The sequence below is a fragment of the Cupressus sempervirens genome, chromosome 1 (genome assembly GCF_028749045.1).
Source record: "Cupressus sempervirens isolate cs-2001-9-10 chromosome 1, ASM2874904v1, whole genome shotgun sequence".
Taxonomy (NCBI): Eukaryota; Viridiplantae; Streptophyta; class Pinopsida; order Cupressales; family Cupressaceae; genus Cupressus; species Cupressus sempervirens.
Window position 1 is genome coordinate 530202047 of NC_143118.1, and position 22837 is coordinate 530224883.

At 35.7% G+C, this 22837-nt stretch overlaps 1 protein-coding gene across 1 annotated transcript; it reads right to left on the reverse strand.

The window, feature by feature from the left end:
- Positions 1-2906: 2906 nt before the first annotated feature.
- LOC149578553 (110 kDa U5 small nuclear ribonucleoprotein component CLO-like) lies at positions 2907-13867 on the reverse strand. The gene is made up of 10 exons (XM_089829793.1): positions 12794-13867; positions 6262-6330; positions 4984-6177; positions 4724-4822; positions 4439-4597; positions 4276-4361; positions 3980-4178; positions 3760-3870; positions 3339-3545; positions 2907-3218 (listed from the first exon to the last, which is right to left on the reverse strand). Exons 1-10 carry the CDS (start codon positions 13568-13570, stop codon positions 3123-3125), a joined length of 2997 nt encoding a protein of 998 aa, XP_089685919.1. The 5' UTR covers positions 13571-13867; the 3' UTR covers positions 2907-3122.
- Between the last annotated feature and the right edge of the window lie 8970 nt (positions 13868-22837).

Consider the following 22837-nt stretch of genomic DNA (forward strand, 5'->3'; position numbering starts at 1 on the left):
TTACATTCCTAGATCCATTGCTCTTGGTCCCCCGTCAAAGGTTTGTGTCTTCCCAATGGAGATGATCTTATCAATGCTCAATTTGATAACAATACCTCCTTGTTCCTAAAATTATTTGAACCCAACTTTGTGAATGCAACGGATAGGCTTTAGTTCTTTTGCCTTGCTTATGGTGCTAAAATTGCTCCTCATAAATCTTCAATGCTTGTGTAGTCAAATATGGCTCCTAGTTGGCTTCACTCTCATGAGTGGCAATGGGTTGGCCCCAAATCTATTGTCAAATATCTAGGTATCTGATTTTCTATTGATCCTTCCACCAAGGATATGTGGTTGTGTTTGTTTGGAAAGATTCAAAAGAAACATGTAAAATAGCAAACTCATCAATAATCTCTTGCTAGAAGATTTCAAGTGATTCAAAAAGCTTTGGCCTCTCATATTTTTTATTTCATCTTAGCTTGGCTTTTTTCTAAATATCAAATAAATAAAATTGAAAAAAAAAATTGAGAGATTTTGTATGGTATGGTGTTGGAAGTAAAAAAAGATATAGTGTCAGCTAGGACTAGTGTTACAAAGCTAAAAGTTCGGAGGCTTGGGGTTGAAAGATATCAAAGCACATGGTATTACTCTTGCAACAAAATGGATACTTAAAATAGTTGATGGGAATGAACCATGGAATATTCTTCTAGAAACAATATAGAAAAATCTACTGTTGCTAAGGGGAAACATTGGAAGAGGTCCCCTTGTGTGATATTTTGTTGGTTAACTTTAAGATTAAAATCTTTAGGTCTAATGTTTTTGTCACAGTATTGAAGGCACAGTCTCATATAGGGTGCTTCCTTCCAAAGAAATGTGCTATAAGATCCTTCCCCTCTTATGTAGTGGTTGATAGATCTATGTGGGGATTAATAAAGTCTTGGTATTTGACTTAGAGTTGCTCTACTAAAAGTTGGAATAACATTGGCATTTCATTGATCAAGATTTGTTTTGGACAATTGGTTGGGGTCTTGGGAGGAGATTAGGGTTTAGTTTGATATTCCTTATACTCAAAACAAGACCTTTATTATATTATTTAAGGCCACTGGTGATGCTACTATGAATAAAATCTATAATTCAGTTTCTTTTTTGAAGCAGAGGAAATGAAATGGTGGTTCAAATTTTGATAATATCTCCACTAAGCAAATTATATAATATGCTAATGTCAAATTCATCGGTCTTTCATCGGGTGAACCAGGGTTGGGGTTTCAATGTCCATTTTCTTATAGGCCTTTTTTCTTTAAATTTTTCAAACAATCTCCCACAGAACTTTACAAATTACGTTTTATATTGCTTCTTTTGCTTACAAAAATGCCACTTTACAAGTTACGTTTTATATTGCTCCTTTTGCTTTAAAAAATTGGCTGTTAAGTCTGTGATTAGTCCTTGGTTCAAGAGCCTATTAAATGTGGTTATTGTTCTAATATTGAATCCGTTGGGCATTTGTCTTTTTAATGTAAAATTGCCCGAAAATTTTGGTCCATTTTCTTGGGTTCTCATGTCTTATGGAATACTAATAGTCATCCTGGTATCTCTTCGAGTGAACTTCTTGCTAGTTACTTTGAGCTCTTTGATCTTAAGCTTAATAAATTTTGGCCAATATTGTCCGGTGAAATACTTTGGTTTTTGTGGAGGGAAAAGAATGGAGAGGTTTTCCAACAGAAGGCCAGAGCTTAAACTCACTCATTTTTTATTATGTCTCAGGTTTCTCTCGCTATGGAGCTCTCTATGAGCCTGTTTATGATGCTTGTCTGGGAAGGATCTGTTCTTATGGTTAAAGATGATGTTAGGGTCATCCAGTACTTGAACGGTTGAACCAACACAAATCTCTGCTAGATCCTGAGGAACTTTAACACTTAAATATGATGATATAAGATTTCAGCATCAAAGAAGATCATGGAAGAAGTACTGCTTGCTTGGAAACTGATCCTAATATGGGTAGCTCTATTAAACCAGATGGTCTATTAGCAGATAATGATGTTGCAATGGTCAATGCTTTCACTTCTAATGATGGTTGGGGCAATTGACCCCTGATAAACTCGCTTTTTTTTGGTGTTCATGTCTTAGTTGAAGACTCTCTAGTAAACTCTCTCAAATGGACGGTTGCATAGATTATATAAAGTGCATATATCTGCTGAAAGTTACTATTGTATCTTCACCCCCATTTTGTAATTGTATTTATGAGGAGGGCAAAGTCTTTCTTAGAAACCTTTTGGAGGCTTTTCTGATATGATGTAATCTTTTGACACTTCTGGATCCATATGTTACAGATGTTTAAACTATTCTAATGTCAAAATGCATAAATTGAAAAACACATGCCGATATTCAAAACCTATTCATCATCATTCCTGGGGATTCCAAAGGCACTCATTAATGTAAATTGAACAATGCATCTAAAAACTATTATTTGATTGATGTTCATACATGATCTCCAATCCGGTAAGACATTGGCAAAAAAAATGTGCATAGCTTAAAATCATTAGACCTGGAGACCGTACATTATGCAAAATAAATCACATGACCTCTCTACGTCTTTAGTTATTCAGTCAAGCATATACAATTCTATCTTAATTGTTGACAAATTTCACTTCTTTATATGCACGTCAAAAAACAAAAAATGATAATATTAGTTAGTAGTTCAATTCTATTATCCATTCATGAATTATTGGTTATGGTTACCGTTGATAAGATACATCATTGCTTGTAGCTTTACCTCCTCATTATTGGAAAATTGAAACATTTATTGTTGGTTAAGCTATTAGAGGATTCAGCTCAACATGTGGGCAAGAAATGTGTTGAACATCCACAGACCTTGAGACCTTCAGCAAAACCAGCATCATTACCAAGAAAATCAAAAATCAACAAATGCCAACTGCATCAATGGTTAATGTAATGCACATTAATAAGTTGTATTATACAGTTATTTTTCCTCCGCATTATACTTTGGATTTCACCGGAATGAGCACCATTTTAATGGCACATACATGTTACATATAGGCAATGGAAGCAGATCATCTGCACCAGACCTCTATCAAGAGTCCATAAAGCAGCTATTCCCAAATTTAATAAAACTCAATTGTTCAATTTGCCTACAAGATCTGCTGAAAATCAGCATCTTGTCTTGCCATTTCGAGCAACATAGGGTCATCGAAAAACTTGTTAATACTCACATCCTCACTCATACCCTGGCAAACAAAGAGCGAGCAGCATAAGCACATGCCTCCTAAAATAACGCATACCCTTAAAAAATAAATAGCATTAAGAATTGTTATTTTTAAGTGTTGTTTTTGCGCAAAAACATTTACCTTTCTCCTCCTAGTTTTCACCATAAACTCACGTGCAAGATGCTGAACGGGTGCAGGTTCCAATGGTCGTAACACAACAGACTTGTCTAGTGGATCTCCAGGCACTATGGACCAGTGATCAAAGACGGAAAGACAAAATGCTTGCCCCTGTGTATGGTATCTTAAATCTGTCTCAAAACCAAAGGACTCTATAACTGGTAAAAAAGCCTGCAAAATACAACAAAGGACAACATTGTTAATGAACAATACAAAACTAGTGACCAAACAAGAATAGCGTTCATCATATCTTTTATTAAAAAAAGTAAAGAAATAAAAACTTATTTTCATGCATTTTACCACTCAACTCAGTGAACAAGGGAGTCATGCAAATATTAAATATGAAAATGTGAAGAATAAAATACATTGCTGTTAGAGTTCTAACCTTAACAATATATGATGGTGTTCCAGGCTTTGCTTCATCAGCTGTGACATGCCCTCGCCTACGGGACAGCACCGTATAGATTGCAGAGATACAGTCAGCAGGAGTTTGGATCTGAAATTATATAGAGAAACATAAACTAGTCAAAAACCAAAAGATACCATCAAATGAGCCATAGGCTAGGAAATTAACAGAACACAAAATGTTCTTGTCCTTGACCAACCTCTACATAATACACTGGCTCCATTAAACGTGGGCTAGCCATTAGAAAAGCAGAATAAGCAACTCGTCTAGCAGTAGGAATTATCTGACCACCACCACGATGTAAAGGCTCTTGTGCTATTGTTGCATCCAGAATTTTGAACTTGACATTACGAATGGGTTCATCACAGAGAGGACCCTCTCGGGCACCCCATTGAAATCTGCCATACAAAAAATTGAAAATTGAAGTACTAACATGAAGAACCAAATATCATGAAACATGTCACATGAAAACACAATTGAATAATGCATTCTCACCCTTGCACAATTGAGTCCTTAACAGAGTTCAGTAAGCTTTTGTCGACTTCACTCGGAAGCGTGTCATCGAGAAGTATGTTTGGACCCTGAACATACACAGTACTAGTTAGTATGTACTCACAATACACCTCATCTGAATAAAATTTAAGAAACCACCACTTACCTGCTTATCTGGTCCAAATGCCCATATCGAACGAGCTGCAAGCAAATCCCAATCATATTTACTCTGGAAAAAATCACCCAACTTCTTCCTTGGCCAATCTATGCTTACCACACCATTTTCTATATCCTCTGCCAAACCTTTTTCAAGTGGTTCTGCAAGCTGAAACAAGCATATAAACTGCATGTTAGAGTTTTGTGTTTTAAATCAGTAAATTCCACCTAGTACCCACACTTACAGTTCTGGTTTAAATCAATAACATCCAACTATAGTCTCTGCAAATCTCACCATGGTAATCTTATTTTTCTTGTTAGGTGTTTCTGCAAAACATTTCATTGAAGATGATTCAACCACAGTTTCACAGAAGGAAACCACTGGATCAGCCACCTACAAACCAAACATTAAAGCATGTTAGCTTTAGGAAACAAAAGAATAGTATTCAAGTTAATTGTAGACTTCATTTGTTGTCTGGATTTCACATTTTCTGCTAGAATCAGCTAACACATTTTTGTGGAATCGACTTAATTATAAATGAAAAGACAACAAACCTTCACTTCAACTTCTGAATAAAGTTCCCTTAGGTCCTTCATAATAGAGTCCAAATAGATCTCACCAGTACCCAAAATAGTATGTTCACCTGACTCCTCCACCTTTGTTATGGCTAAGGGATAACTCTTGCTGATTTTACGAAGCCCTTCTACCATCTTAGGCAATTCACTTGGATTCAAAGGTTCAGTTGCTGTTTTCACAACTGATAGTGTGTTAAACCGTAAAGGATGGAAAATAAAAACATCTTCATCAAGATACTCAGGACAGAGCGTTGCTGTCTTCATAATAGAAGCATCCACACCCTCTATCAAAACCCAGGACCCAGCAGGTGCTTTGCTTATAGGTATTCGATATCGAGCTTGATATACCCATAATTTAGTCACTTCCTTGATAGCCATGTCCTCCTCATCATCAGGAGAATATCCCTCTCCTAGTACTCGTACAGTTTGACCTGTTTGGATGGTACCACTATACACCCTACCAAAAGAATCAAAAACACTGCAATCAGCTTTTGGATATAACTTGGTTACATTGACCATAAGAGGACCTCCAGGGTCACAATTTTTCATAGCTTGAGCAATTGATGTGTCTTGCGGACCTGTGTATATATGCTCTATCTTTTTGGCTGCAGCATCCTTTGCAGAAGGAATATGTTGAACTAGCATATCTGTGAATCCAGTTGCAGACCCAAATATAGAACTGCAAGCCATTCTCAATAATGGCCTTACATTACGTTTGTATGCTGCATTGCTAAGTGTCACCCCTAGCTCAGCTAGAGTAGTCTCCACACTCTTTCTGTGTTCGCCAATCACTTGACTGTAAATTTTATATAATGGTTCAAGAATGAACTGCACAAATGACCTCTCACCTCCTGTTGCAGGAGGTTTCTTTTTGAAGGCTCTGATATCTGGATGAAAATACATATCTCCCCACAAACGGGATGCAAAACGGGTTGCATCAAATGGAACTCCATAGAGTTTTACATAAATCTTAGCAAATGATTGTAAGGTGAAAGACCATCCTGCAGTGGCACTAGCAAAACAAACATTCCCAATTGTTGGATCAACTAATTGGGAGCCCCCTGCTCCAGATGAGAATGTAGTGATCAAGTGATTGATATCTTCTAAAGTGTGCTTTAACTTGTGATAAGCATCTGTTGGTGGCAATTTTAGCTCTGTGATCAATCGATCCACCTGTGCAATGCAAAAGTTTTTATTACAAGCAAGTTTAGAATACTAAAGCACTATGCAGTTAATAAGACCCTAACAAATATGTACCTTGTTGATAACGACAACTATTGGAAGCCTTTCTTGTATAGCATGGCGAATAGCCCTTTCAGTATTAACCTGTTCAGAAAAATCAAGAGAACGTCAAAACAATCAATTCACAGGTAAGAGTCTAAGATCACAGTGCAATCAGACTGTCAGGATGTTTTGCCAGAAACAGAAAATAAGAATAAAGATTAACAAAAAGCCTTAATATAAAACAATAAACAGTAACAACCAACATTAAACACAAAAAACTGAGTTCAAAAGACTGCATAAGTAGCATAATACACAAGGCCAATATTTTACTTTAGAGTTCATATAGTTTATGAGTACAAGATGACAGCAGCAGCATTCTCCAAACTTTTATATAAACATTATTGAACAAGACTCTAATAGTGGATCAATTCAAATTCTGTAATAATAATTAATGCATCACTTGTTTCAATAAAAGAAATAGACATGTTATGTATGAATCAAAATAGACCGGGTCTCCAAAGCATTTGACGGGTGCACAATCCTATAGCTTTTTGCTTAAACATTTATTTGACTTAAAAACTACTTTAAAAAGATAAGAAATGGATACATGGATGAAATCTTCTGTTGATCAAGATTTGCTGGGTAAAAGGTTTGTTGTATAAGTTATTTTTATCCTATAGTTTAATTTCCTACTAGCATAGATATCTTAAATACGTCTAATTTCCTAGTAGCATAGATATCTTAAATATGTCTATCTAAAGATGCCAACAAACTATCTATAGATGCCAAGAGATATCAATTTGGCACCTACTCGTTCTCTATAACAGTTAAAACATAGATGACTCGAGACTGATCTCTCTCAACATCTGTCTCTTAGATAGATATCTGTATTTAAAATATCTATAGTAGTTTTTTACTGTACATGAGAAAATAAATCTGATGCTCTCATATTTCAAGGATATTCAATCATTTACATATTGACACACATGCAAAATATAAATTATATATAAATTATACTTGAAAGATATGGCAGTGATTAAGATGAAAACGTTGATAAGAGTCTGCATTTTTAAGCATCAAACTGATTCCTCTATTGAGAGGAATGAAGCTCAGCAAGTTTGAGGAAGAAATATTGAAGGTGAGAGTAACCATCTTATCTAAGGTCCTTAGCTAAGGTTTTTTTTTTTTAAATTAAGGCACAAAATGTTAGGTAATGTTGTTTATAGTCTTGACTCATCATTGAAGGGTGTTATCAAGGAGGAGAAATCATTCTTCACATAAACTAAAAATCTTTGGCCAATGTGAGTAGATTCAATATGGACAGAGTTAGTAACCTAATGGGATTGGCTAAAATAATATATGCATACAAAGAAGAACAAACTAAACTACAATAAAATGTTTGTGGGAAATGAGTGTGCCATCAACACATGAGGAATGAATTCAAAATGTAAATCTACCAGACCTAAATGAAAAAAGTGTGATATAGTATCAGGTGTACAGAACCAAGAAAATGCAGATAAAGCTACTGCGGTCTCAACACCAGACTAGCAAACTAGGCTTTCAAAAGGTCATTTCTCAAAAGTGACCTAATTTTGGTGATAATGAAGAATTTATTTGTGGATTTTCTAAAGATTTTTTTTCAAATTAATTACTTCAAATTTTTAACTCGGTGACAGCTATGTTAATACAATTTTGCAAGCCATTCTAATTTCGAATACGTGATGGAAATAAGAAAGGAAAAGTGATAAGATAACGCACAAGGTTTCAAAAACAATTGCAAATCATAGAAATGAGTTGCTTTGCGCATTATGTCATCTATTTTTTGTTAAAGTAGGTGCAATTTCATTGTTCAAACTCCTTTGCAATCTTGTGTTTAAAAAAATTGCAAGTTAAGAGAAACATAGGTTCTGAGTTCAGATTTTATTTGAATGTTACTTGTGTGAATGGTATTTGATTAATACTTCACTACTTGTTCTCTAATTTTCTGAATTTTGTAGTTTTGTGGTTTGGTTCGGGAATTTATCATTTTATTATGAGCACATAGTTTCTATATTTAGCGATCCATTCAGAAATTGGTATATATATGTTTGTATCATCAAAATCATATCTTTTGCATGAAGTGATTAGATGCTATTTTAGCCTAAGTCTTGTGCACTAAAACAAATTATTGTTTTGCATGTTAGTTGTCTTCATTGACTGTTAAATAATAAAAATCCCAAATGAAATCTGGTAAACATTGTCAGATACAAATGAACAGAATCTAATGAAAGGAGCTTCCCTTGTAATTTAAACCCATAGTTACACCGCCCTAGGGGACGGGGGGCAGTGGAACGAGGGGATAAGTTTTTGGGACGGGGGGAAAGAGGGGCCTTAATTTGGGGACGGTGGGGGGACAGCAGCGGGGAACAGAAGAGGGGATATATATGGTACTTAAAATACTAGTTATGAAAATATGTATTGCAATATAAGATATAAAGATGTAAAAAAGTAAATACTTGAAAATTGCATTGAATTGGAACATCAAACATTAAACATAAATAGTCGAATCTGCAAATAGTCAACACCCGGATGTCCCCCATTCTTGGTGAAGGTGGCGGAATCTGATGGTGCTGCTCGGGACGAGGGGACAGAGTCCCCAAGTCTTCGCTGTGTTAAAGTCTCTAGGACGTGGGACAAAAAGTGGGGGGACGCTTCCCTGTGTTACTATGTTTAAACCCCGCATGCTTTCCATCTTTATCTTGTCCCACAGATGACCAATGGTTGTGGAACGTAAGAAAAAGGTTAGCTGTTTTGTTGACTGTCATAAAGGGAATTGAATGAAGAGATTGGAATGCCAATGGTGAATCTAAAAAGTGAACTAGTGGAGAAGAATCACAACAAGAAAGAATAAGCTAAGGAGAGACCAAAATTAACATCATGAATGTAAGCAAGGAGGATGCCAACAATCAACAAAAGTGCATGTTGGGGTTGCCAAAGGTAATGAACATTGTAGGTAACTGATGAAAGAAAGATGAGTGGGTTTGAACATAAAGATATCACCAACTGGAATACTACCAGTTACATAAATCATATTCATTGAGCCAATCGAACAGGTACCACTTGAAAATAAAGAGATTTTCTCCAAGGCTTAGCAAAGAAGTGAACATTTTTACATCATGTGTAAGTTGTTGACAATTGGCTATATGTAGATATGTAAATGTTGTCATTAATAACAACACATGATGTACATGCTTATAGTAAACCTCAGAAATAAAGATACTTAACTTTTTGGTACTCAGAAAATTGTCTGAGTATGAAAATAGTTTACAGCAGTGTATTGTTTTATGTATAACTTGTTTATACAATGTTATTCTTGAAAGAGAAGATATATGGGAAAAATATACATATTGACGATGATGTGTATAACCTCAGACATCAGTACGAACAATACAGAAAAGAGATATGTAAGATTTACAGTGGAATGAAAGGTAAAGGAATTATTTTGTTTACAAAATAATTACTTGACCAATTAGGGACGACATACTAGATGTTTACTCTAAGTTGGAAAAGTATATTTTGCTCTTAGCCGACCTAGCAACAATTTGTGAAAAAGCATGGTATTTATGCAAAGACATCTTGCGAAATTATGTGGAAGTTTTTGAAAGCGATTTTGTAAGATTTTTGTGAAGCAATTTGTGAAAATATATGCGAAAGTTGTGAATGCAAAGTTTTGTATCATATGCAGAAGCGAATTTCTGATAACCTGATTTTGTGATCCGAGATCGAGCTATGGTCAGAGATCAGCTAAAAAAAGGCACAGCATCTATACTTCTGTATTTGAGGAACTTAGAGGATAAATTACTTGTTTGGGCAGTGAGGTCTTCTTGTAATTGAGAGTGCATGTTTGGGCAGTGAGCTCTTCTTGCATCCATTGTACAACTCCTAACAGGGTTGGAATCTCCTAACAAGGATTCAAAGTCTCCTAACAAGGACTCTTATATACTGAATGTGTTTGTAAACTCCTAACAAGGTCCATCCTCCAACAAGGAATATATATATCAGTATATCTTTGTGGGCATCATTCCCACCGGGGTTTCCCCTTGGCCAAAGTTTCTCTAGTTAACAAAATATGGTGTTATGAGTTCTATTTGTGCATGGTTACTCTTACTGTTCAGCATTACTTGTTTACTTTCTTATGCATGGTCCAAAGTAATAAATAATATCCAGTTGGTGACAAAAGTTTGTATAATACTCATTCACCCCACCTCTCAGTATTCCCTATTTCTAACATAAGTGTCTCAAATGCCATGCAAAAGTTCAGAGCATATCTCAGATTGCACTAATACCCATTAAGAAAATTCAAAAACGACATCGTATGAATCTAAAGGAAAAGACATTGTTCATTTAAATCTTGAAATACTGATGGCAGGAATATTAGCCACAATGACTTTACACCAAGCAAGGCCAATTAGAATTAAGATATTGAAGATGCCAAATATGCAAGTAGCTCAATAAATGATATATTGAACAAGGAAGAATGTGAAAAGAATGTCAATCAATAAGAAATAAGCAGTGTAGTTTAGACTAAATAAGTCAGAGATGTATGGCATAAAACAACAACGGAGCACAAACATAGGGTCTCACGAAAAACTTAAAGAAATCGATGAAGCCCATTACAAAAATGATGGGCTTGGTGTTGCACTGGGTGAGGTCAACAACCGACATGGAAGTTTGAAGTCAAAGATAAAGCAATTCTGTCACTGGGAATTGAAGAATTAATCAAGGTGACAAATCCAGCTAATGAAGCCAAAAATGAAGCATCAGCAATAAAGAAGTTGCAAAGTAAAAATTTCAGTGAGGAAGATGTGCCAAAGAATCACCAATGTGGGGGCAATGACAGAAATAGGGATTGTCAACAAGAACAATAGGTCTTAAAACATTAGAGAAAGAAGCGACATTTGCTGTAGTATGTGAGAAGATACTTGCCTTACGGCATGTGTTAGAGATGAAGCAGCAACTAAATGCCAAGGAAAGTTAATTGAGGTAAAACTTGAGTTGATGAAATTCTAACAAAATTTGTATAGAGATACAAGGAAAAAAAAATGCCCCGAGGACAAGCTAAAAAAAATCCAAGGACCATCTTGAGATCTTCTGACAGTGTAAGGGGCATTAAAGCATATAAATAAAGATGGAATATTCCAATTGAAAGGAAACTATTGGTAGTAAAAGGGTTAATAGTTTTCCGTCCCTCTGTGTATTGCTCAGTTTTACTGTAGGTTGAGGTGGGGAGAAACTGTATTTTAGAATCATGCTGCTGTATAATTCCAGCTCAAATTTTAAAAAGATATATAAGGTAGACTTCAGAAAGAATCAAAGTTTTGCAAGCTGCTCTACAGTAAAACCGGTCATATTTACCATTTTCCCATTGTAAAATATAACTGTTATATAGATTGCGGCAAATCACCTTCAACCAAATTTAGGGATGTTAAATCCAACATTGAAGATGCCAAATATGGAAATAGCTCAATATATGATATATTGAACTAGGAAGAATGTGAGAATAATGCCAATCAATAAGAAATAAGCAGCGTGGTTTAGACTAAATAAGTCAGAGATTTTTGGCATAATACAACAACGGAGCACAAACATAGTCTAAGGAAAAACTTAATGGAATCAATGAAGCACATGGCAAAAAAAGATGGGCTTGGCATTGCACAAGGTGAGGTCGACCACCAACACCGAAGTTAGAAATCAAAGATAAAGCAATTCTTTCACTGGGGATTGAAGAATTAATCAAAGTAACAAATCCAGCTAATGAAGCCAAAAATGAAACATTAGCAATGAAGAAGTTGCAAAGTACAAGTTTCAATGAGAGGAAGATGTGCCAAAGAATCACCAATGTGGAGGTAATGACAGAAATAGGGATTGTCAACAAGCACAACAGGTTCTTAAAACATTTGAGAAAGAAGCGACATTTGCTGTGGTATGTGACGAGAAACTTGCCTTGTGGCATGTGTTAGAGATGAAGCGGCAACTAACTACCAAGGAAAGTTAATTGAGGAAAAGCTCGAGCTGATGGCATTCTAACAAAATTTGTATAGTAGAGATCCAAGGGAAAAAAATGTCCCAAGAGGACAAGTTAAAAAAAAAAAAATTCAAGGACCATCTTGAAATCTTCTGATGGTGAAAGGGGCAATAGAGCATATAAATAAAGACGAAATATTCCACTTGGAAGGAAACTATTGGTAGTAAAAGAGTTAATATTTTTTCGTTCCTATGTGTATTGCTCAGTTTTACTGTAGGTTGAGGTGGGGAGAAGCTATATTTTAGAATCGTGCTGCTATATAATTCCAGCTCAAATTAAACAGAAATGTAAGGTTTTGCGAGCTACTCTACAATAAAACCGGTCATATTTTCATTTTCCCATTGTAAAATACAACTGTTAAAGATTGTGTCAAATCAACTTCAACCAAATTTAGGGATATTAAATCTAACATTGAGCTCAAGAAAGAAGAAATTAAAACCCTGAACGCTAAACCTTACAGAACTGGCAACCCAAGGGTGATAGCGATTTAAAAGTAATTACCATGACACCTTCCGCGGCATCGACAACTAGCACAGCGCCATCAGCAAGCGCGAGAGCGGCCGTCATCTCGTCGGAAAAGTTAACATGGCCGGGGGAATCCATGATATTACAGAGGTAGGATTTTGCATTGCTGTCCTCCAAAACAAGCGACATGGGAACCGCCTTGATAGAAATCTGACGCTCCTGCTCGTCAATCCGAGTGTCCGTATACCTCATATGTTTCTCGCTATCGACATCAAAAGTAGAAATGTGATGGGTCTGCTCGACCAGCATGTCCATGAACATGGTCTTGCCGTGCTGAATGTGTCCGACTAGAGCAACATTTCTCACAAGCTTGGGGTTCGACATCAAGCCGAGCAAGAAATCGGTGGAGACGTAAGTGGATGAGTCCTTCACGCCCACCTCGAACTTAATGTTTCTGGGGGGCTTGATGATGGGCTGCTCCAGTGGCTGTGCATCCTCGTCCATCACCAGGGTTTCCACGCCTTGGCCATACACTTCTTCTGCAGTGGGGTAGTACTTCTTGTCCTCCGCAAGGACGATTTGCCCTTCCATGTCCGTCTTCATATCCATATCAAAGTCTTCCCCATTCTCGCGCTCGGGAGAGTGAGCGCCGCCGCGAGTAATCCAGGCCTCATCGCCATCGCCCTCGTGGCCGCCCTCTTCCTCGTCCTCGCGCTCCTGCATTCGCTCATCTTCTTCTCCATCGGACTCTTCGTCGGAGTCGATCTCCGGACCTATGTAGTTACCGAATTCGTCATACAAGCTGTCGTCCATGGTAACCTTCTGCTAATGCTCTCAGCGGGAGAGCGAGAAAGAGAAGTATCTTAAATGTTTTCGAAAATCCTTTCCAGGAGTCTCTGGATATGTTTTATAGTACAGTAGTTTCAGATCAATTTGCCTTTCATTGAAAACCCTTAAAGCCCCTAATTTTATATCTGAGATCATAAATTGTAAATAATATTATATCTGACATCATGAATTCTAGAGAAATACACCACAATGTTTTAGAAATTGCTTTCCAGGAGCCTCGAGATGTCATTACAGTGGTCTTAGATCAATTTGGCTTGCATTGTAAAACGTTTAAATTCTAAATAGTTTTATATTTCAGCACTAAATTCATCATTCATTTGTATATATGAACTTTGCAAATTTTGAAGTACATATGATTATCTTAATCATAAATTGGTATATAAATGTTTATAATTTTGGAATCAAATTTTAAATGTAAAAAATAGGAAAAATTAAAGTTATTGTATTTTATAATAGAAATTTTGAAGTTTGATTTTACAATATTTAGAATTTATGAATGTTATTTTTTTCTTAGTGTAATGTTTCAAAGTGTAAACTTAGGTTTACGTGTGATATTGAGGTTGTTCTCACATTTGCAATTATATCTATCATGCTAAGATTTGGTCATTTTCAAAGATTATTCTTCATCCATGCATATCGTTCTTGGGTGGCTTCTTTCTTTATTACATTTCTATGTTTGCATGATTTATAAATATCTTTAAAGAATTTATCCATATGTCACTTTGGGACACAATCTCTTTATCAACACCTAAAAACTTAGACAAAAGATAACTATACATACATAAATTCCAATTAGTACATTAAGTTTGAAATACTCTAAATGTTATGATGAGAGAGGATGATTAAATGTGAGAGGATGTGAAATGGATGCAAATGAATTCCTTTAAATGCAACCACATGACAACAAATCATGCAAATATGTGCTTAATTGAATCACAACAACAAGAATACGTGGGAATCTACCAAATTATGAATTTCAATTTTGAAATTAAAGGGTTCATGTATGTGGTTGTGGGATTGATGTTTCTACAAGTCATCTAATGATGTTGGAGCATCGTGGGTTTGCTCAATGACTACTTTGGAGTTCTCGGAGGAATGCTCGGTAGTTGCTTTGGAGAGTACTTGGAGTGTTACTCGGTTAAAGAAGAGGTGCTCAGTCGTCGAAGGCACTCAGCATACACTGGGAGCTCAGTGATGCTTGGTTGCAGTATTGACCGAGTAGCTTGGTCAATGAAGGGGCTTGGTTGCTAGAGGACTCGGCATATACTAGAGCTCGACAATGCTTATGTGAGCTCAATTATGCTTGGTGGATTTGTTGATACTCGGAAGTGATTTTCTAATGCTCGGTCATGTCTTAGTTCGGGCTTTGCCTGAGTTGTTTGTTCGGTTCCTAGTGTAAGCCGACCTTGGCATATAATTCGGTTGTATGTATTTAGTTTTTGTTGTAAGCAAACTTGTGTCTTAAATGTGCATTTAATGTGAGGGTTTATTTAATTTTTAACATATTAGGCCGACCTGTGACTTAGTTGGGTATAAGTAGGAGGTCTTGTGGAGTCTTACAAAGAATCATCCACCTTGGAGAAGAGGATGAAGTAGACGAGCAAACTTTAAGAAGGGCTAGTAGTTGAGGCTTGTGAAACAAGGAGATTGCTTGATGGGCTTGCAAGCACAAGTTTAGATCTTCCTTGGAGGTTTCTACCAAAGTGTGGATCTGGACTAGCCAAGGTTTGGGTTGGATCTTAAGGGATCTTGCATAACTGTTTTTGTAATAGCTATTGTATTTAGCCAAAACCCAGAAGACCTTATAGTCAGGCACATTGCATGTAAACAGTTATGTTATGAATAAAGTGTTGTAATTGGTATCAAATCTTGCATTGTTATATTGTTTTCGTTGTGTGATTATTTGTTGGAGGCTAGGACATCTCTTTTGGGGATTCTCTTGCCTTGCACTACACCATCTAAAATATTGAAATGGTCATACACCTAATAGAAAACAACATATATGAGGATACATAAATTCATTATGGTCAACAATGTTTAATTTGGATAAGTATATATTGATTTATTTGTAATAATAATGTTGTGGGATTTTTCTAAAATGGTAAAGAATTTTATTATTGTGTCAATGCACCTTTTAAATTATAATTTTTTAATTTTGATAAATAGTATGCCCCTTGTTGATTTCTAATAATTTTCAAATTCTCTTCAATGAAAATAAGGCTTAAAATGTTAAAATATGTAGCACAAGGATGAGAAAATATTAGTAAATGATGAAATGAAATTGATCAACACAAAGGTCAATTTTTGGATTCTATTTTAGAACATGAATCTTTTTCTTATTTCCCTTCAAAGTAGGGTTCAAAGCATCATGGAAAGGGCTGAAATATCAGGAGTTAGTTGATAGACCGATTTTGTTGGCTTGAAGTATGTTTCATAAAATTTCTATTTCAATAAATGACCGAAAAAGGGGTTTATGGAATTTTTTTGTATCCTTGGATTTGAGTGAAACACTTGTGAAATGCAAACCAAAATGTCAAAATTTCTTCGGCATAGTTGTAAAAAACACAAAAGAATAAGGAAATATAAGGTTTTTGTTGATAGAACCTCATTGACATTTATTATTTTTTGAGTGTTCACCAAATTTTCTGAGCTTATTTGAACATTTCCATTCTTAGGACATTACCTTTTTCTATCTTAGGTTTTCCCGTGTTTTGTTTTCAGCTGAGGACACATCTATGATTGAAATTTGAAAGTACTATTTTTTATATTTAAAATCTTTAAGCATGTTGAATATATGGAAAAAAATATTGAAATGGAATGTTCCCTCTATAGAAACACACAAATAATTTAAAACAAGGTAGAAGAGAAAAGAAAAACCTATGTGAAAAGCAGTTCCTTAACTCTTCTATAAAGTTTTTCAATGTTTTTACCAATTTGTTTCAAGGTACTAATAGGTTGTAGACCAAAGGCTAAACATGAATCTTGTGCCGAATGCAGCTCTTAAAGCAAATTTTAAGTATTGCTAATGGTGTTAGTGTTGTATTTGGGGAGACTAATAACATGTACAAGAGGAAGCTCATTAAATTAAAGAGCAAAAATCTCTATGCAAGGCAACTATTGTGGCAAATATGAGTAATATTTTAAGGTTTGTTGCTTTGTATTTGAGTTCTATATCCATGAGAGTTTAAAATAAAATGAAATTCTCTGCTAAGGCAGTTGTTTAGCTATTTGAGAAATATGTGTGGGCTCTATATGTTTTCATTATATGCTAAATTGTATTTTTTATTGAGTTTTTTTATTTTTTCTTTATTGCAATGTTAAGTTATCAAATCTAAGTCTAGGAACTAGGCAGATGATCCTGAAGAAGATAAAACATCATGAAAGTAAAGGTGACTTAAATGGGTGTGGAAAAAATGTGAAGTTAAAGAAAATTACAAAGCCTCATGTTGTGTCGCTTGAAGAATAATCATTTTTTTCTGTTGTATCCTTTAGTTTGCATTTTAAAGTTTTCATTGTTCACTTAATTGAAAAGAAGTATATAGCTAAGATTTTGTGAGCTTTTTTAAAATAAGTTTTTCTTGATATACATAATTGTTATTATTTTACTCTAATTTTGTAACCATGTCTATCTGATAAGAATATACAATAGCATATAACAGGAAAAAAAAAAAAAAAAAAAAAACTCTATATGTTTAAGAGGAGGGAGTATTACACTCCTAGTGTGTTCAACTTCTTGAGTTTCCTTGATTCATTTAACATATTTTCTTATCTCATAGTGGTGTGATTTGCAAGCAACCTTTCATTATTTTGGTAAATTTGTCTTTTTATTTGCTTGGAAACATCTATTTTTAAGTATCCTTGGTTTACTTGGCCAATATTATGCTATAAAGGTGTTGATTCATTTTTATCATGGTAGTAGATGATGCTTGAGTAAACTTTATATAGGCCAAGCTTGATTAACACTAGCTTTCTTCAGCATTTCATCTCTTCACCCAATTTGGCATCATGCTAGAACGACTTTGGACAACAAGCATATTGTCTTAGGTAGCACATATGATATTATTGATTTTAATTTATTTTGTTTGGAAGGTTTTCTTCCCCAACACCATCACTATCTTTGGGGCAACCTTGCAATCTCTTTGCTTAGTGTTTTGGAGCAAATGTGAATCAAGGACATGAAGCCTAAGTTCATCACATAGTGCTATGCATACATTTTGTTTTATTTGTTTTTGTATTGTGAGTGTTTGATATAGAAAGGGAGATAAGGAAATAGGAACCTTTCAATCCCAATCCTTAAGGACTAGGTCTAGCAAGATTCATGTTAACCAATTGAACAAGAGGCATCAATACAAGACTAGATCTATGAGAATAGGGGAAAGATAACCAAAAATCCTTAAAATCCATAATATGTGTGTATTCTAAATAAAGATGTACTGAATTGACAAAGGAGGGGCAAGGACTTACCTTTTGAAATATTTTTTCTTCTTGTTGTAATGATCAGAATGAGAGAAAACCTTCATATCCGGGAGTGAAAGTATGGGATAAACAGAATCCATAAATCTTTTGATAATTTGTTTGGGGCGAATTGGGGCATTAGGGGTGAACTGGTGCATCAGGGGTGCAATGCAACCTTGATTGATTGTCTTCGATGTTGATTATGTTTTCAAAATTTTGCAGAAGGCCAAAAAGGCTACTTCAATTTGTAACATGGTCATCGAGTTAGGATCCACAACCTACAATAAAAAGGGGTTTATGTTGTTGATTAGGGTTTTGCCTTATTCAAACCCCAGTTAGGAATTAACCTTGAATTGAAATAATTGAAATAACATGAATGTAAAGTAAATGTACGAATTCACCTTTGAAAGATGAATCTCTTGAATCGAATGCAATTTGCTTGTCTCCACTAATGAATTTGAACCAAGAGGATGAAGATGAGTAGATGTGGAAGATGTACTAAAGGACCTTGAAGAATATCTTGCTAGATAAACTCATTCAATTGCTTGAATGCTTGAATCCTTGATCTTCAATGGATGCTTCAAGGCTTGAACTTGAATGCCATAGCACTTGAGAGAGAAATGTCATAATTTGATCATGTTCTTATGAAAAATAGAGTGAATGGAAGGCTTTAAATAGAGATTTGAATCAAATAACTCCCACAGGTTAACTAACATCGAAATTTGTACTCGATTGTCAAAATAAGGGACCCAAAGAAAAAGGGGCCAAAATAGGGCCCAATCATGGGTGTAGTTCACCCCTTATACATCAAGGGCATAATGTGCCCCTGACTGTCAGGTGCACAGACCCTAGGGGCAATCTAGGGGCCCCAAAATAGGTCTCAAAATCCATAAATCATGTCCAAATTTCAAGGAACCTATTTCAATGCCAAGATTGGATTCTAAGTGGAAAGGTGGATGGGAAGGAAGAACTTAGGGGGAAATAGATCCTACCTTGACTTCATCACCATGAAAATAGGATCTTTAAAGGAGATCTATTAGGTTTTACCCCAATTCCACCTAGGAGAAAGGAGGGAGAAGGGAGAAAGAAATGAAAGAGGGAGAAAGAAATGAAAGAGGGAGAGAACATGATGAACTCACATTAAATAGGCATTAAACCTTCATTAAATTGGAGTGCTTCCAATTTAAGATGGTACATGTAGCCCCCACTTTAGCAAGACAATGGATTCGATCTAAACTATTGGTAAAGTAGAGCACAAAGCATAAGATACTCTTATTAAGATCTAGGAGAGAAAGAATCAAGCCCCCAAGGGTTTGAGACTTTGCTAACTCCCAAATTATAATGAGAGAGATCATTGACTAACAACAACAGGGTGATTACCTTGCCTAGTAGAGTGCCCAACTTACTATGAATCACCAAAGAAGCTATTGCAAAATATGGCATTGAAATAGTCTAACGAATTGGTAACCTGCTAGTCAACCCATTGGAAGACCCACCTATAGATCAACATTCTACATATCACCATGGTAAGGTTTACAAATGGTATGTTACCCATATGGGACTTTAGCAAATTGTTTTAGATTACGATAAAAGCAGGTTTTGAAGGGGGCCCGAAACCCTTTAACAACAAGAGAAAAGATAAAGCAATAATAACCACTAGGAAAAACAATCTTGAAACCTACTGAAAAACAACATCAAAATTAGGTTTTACAGGGACCTGAAACCACAAACATAGTCCAATAAAAGTACCTGGGTATTACAAGGACCTAGAACCTCAAATATAGTTTAGACTGAAAACCAGTAAATAGGACCAAAAACAAGAACCATTTACTACAACCAGCAAATAGGACCAAAATAGGAACAAAACCAAAGAACAAGACCCAATGTTGCTATTGTAGCTCCATAATCATCTTAATAGCCTCCTTAACAATCGCAACAATATCCTGGATGGAGTTAGCAACCGAAGCAGCAACAACTTTTAGGGCTATCTTCCTCGAGCTCTACCTTGTTCTCTTGCTTGGACCCTCAAAAGATATAATTTCTTCATTAGCTCTTTTGCCAAGGCTTGCAGCAACAACACATATACTAGATGTAACATGTTCCATCTTTGTTCCACTTTCCTTGATAAGCATTCTGAGATTTTGCTCATAGTCTTTAAGTTTATTTGGGATATCTCCCATTTGCACCTCCAATTGGCTAATTTTGGCATGGTCAATATCCTGGTTGTGTTGCAGAGTTTCCACTTTCTTCTTTAGCCCCATCAATTCATTATAAATCCATGAATCAACTTGTAGAATGGAGTCAGATTTGAGCTTGGCAGAATGCAGGAAGGAAAGCTTGGTTTCCCTCTACAGAGAGTCACTGGTGTCTTCTGCAATCTCATGAGGAGGGGAACCAACCTTGTGGATATGTTCCTCCCTTTCCATATGTTCATCCTCCCTAGTCTCAACAGGGTCCTCATTCTGAACAAGGTCCTCCTTATCTTGTCCCCCAATCTCCGTAACAGGTGAAGTAGGCTTAACCATATGATCCTCCTCTCTCATATCAACAAGATTTTCAACTAATTTTTCTTTGTCTTTATCACCTCCACTAGAAACAATCTAATTGTCCTCATTATCAGAGTTACTCTGTTCTGAATTTCCTTCACTTATGTCTTCCTCATTCCCTTTCTCATTTTTTCCTTTGGTCTCCGAATACCCTTCCAAATTGGAACTTAAATCCCCAACATTCATACCTTCCTCTTCCTTAGGGATATCATTCTCAGAGCTTTCAGTATTCTTAGACTCAGAATCCTCTTCCATAATTTGCTTTTGAGAATTAGAGGTTTTAAGTTTAAGAACCTTCTCTTTTCCTTTTACATTGTCCTCCTTCTTACTCTTTTTAGAGTGAGAACCCTTATGTTTGTCAATAGAAGGAGTGGAGGCTATGGATTTATTTTTACAGTAACCCTCTGTGAGAAGTATCAGACCTTTGTGCAAAATAGGATGAGACTCCTTCCTCCTATGAGCATGCAGACTTTGAAGCAAAGAAAACCACAGATAGAAAGGGAAAGAAAGTCTATCCTTATGCCTGAAATGGTCAAGAAAAACAAAATGAAATTTATGGACTCTTTTATTTCTACCATCGAGGATGAAATACTCATGGATACAACATAGCACATCCCTCCAAATTTCTTTTATCTGTTCCACATCAAAGAAATCTCCATTCTTTTCCAGTTGTTTCTCCTCAGCATTTGTCTTCAAAAATTTTTTATAGGCAACATTAGAGATACTGGTTTGTTTGGTGAACTTAATACCAACCGTGGCGAGCCTCGTGATCTCAACTATGAAGTGCTTCATTAATTTCATAGTGACTCCATGAAGAGTGACCCTATCATTAGACCAATTTTTTAAAAAGGTAGTCGTGACATGAGGTTTAAAACCATGTAGTTGCTCCAAGTAACTAATCACCTTCCCTTTTTGTAAAATCTTCCAAATATCCTTCCAAGCCTTCCAATCATCACACTTTTTAGGTTCTTGCTTCTGCAGTTCATCCCCCATTTGTAGAGAATAGAAAGAGCCTAAAACCAGAAACAACCAAACGCAGAGATCCAATAGGTTAAAATGAAACCAAGTTTTTGTCACTTCAAATGGAGCTCACTTTTTTGATGATAGGTGCAAAAGCCACATTACATTCACATGAATGTACTTCCTCGAGGAAGGTAATCTGACAGCCATAAGGCCACTTCATAAAATCATTAAATTTCTAATCCTAGCAAATCTTTCCCACTTTCGAATGAATGGCATCATAATTAATAATAGCTTTTAGATCAACGTACTTATTTAATTCATCAAGCCACCTCACCTTATACCCCATTTAAATAGCATGGTTGGCTATCTAGTCAACAACCCCATTGGCCTCTCGATATATATGAGATATGACCACTTTTTCAAATTTATGAATTAGAGATTTGATCTCCTTAACCGTAGCCTCTATCGACCATGAAATTGAGTTTTTATTATTTAGAGTGTTAATAATATTTAATGAGTCACCTTCCAACCATAATTTAGGATACCCCAAATCAACAGCTAACTTCATAGTATAGAGGGAAGTTGTAGCTTCAGCAATATGGCTATTAGAATGACCTATAGGAACTACGATAGCATCTATAACATTTCCCACATGATCTCTCAAGACACCTCCACATCTCACTCTTCTCGGATTGCCCTTAGCAGCTCCATCAAAGTTCCCTTTAATCCATCCATTAGGAGGAACGTTCCATTTTATGATTGATCTTGGATTATCAGTTTGCAAGTTAGAACCTTCAGATCACAATGGATTATCAATTTGAAAGGTTTGATTAGTTTTCCTCTGAGTTTTAAAATTCTTCTTAATGGCTCTAATAATATTCTAACCAAGCACCCATCTGGGTAATTCTTTATTTCTAAATATTCTATTATTTCTTTCTTTCCAGATGCCCCACAAAAGATGAGGAAGAGTTAATTTCCAAAGAAATTGAAGATTAGGATCCTTAGAAGGGCATTTCCAACTTTTAAAAGAGAATTCAACATTGTTTTGATGGACCCAGGTCATACCCCAAAAATTAAGAATCTCAGTCCAAACTTGCTGGGTATAAGAGCAATTCAAAAACAAATGATCTCTATCTTCAAATCCATTTTTGCATAAAGTACACCTATTAACCACATTAATACCTCTTTTTTGCAAATTGTCCAGGGTCAGAATTTTATTTTGAAGCAGAATCCAATAGAAGATATTAATTTTGGGAATGAGACCCTT

Excerpts from the sequence above, each read along its gene's own strand:
- LOC149578553 (XM_089829793.1), bottom strand. The coding sequence starts at position 13,570 with ATGGACGACAGCTTGTATGACGAATTCGGTAACTACATAGGTCCGGAG. Across the intron at positions 4,362-4,438 it reads CATTTGGACCAGATAAGCAG|GGTCCAAACATACTTCTCGA; the intron begins GTAAGTGGTGGT and ends GTGTATGTTCAG. Across the intron at positions 4,179-4,275 it reads AAGGACTCAATTGTGCAAGG|ATTTCAATGGGGTGCCCGAG; the intron begins GTGAGAATGCAT and ends TTTGTATGGCAG.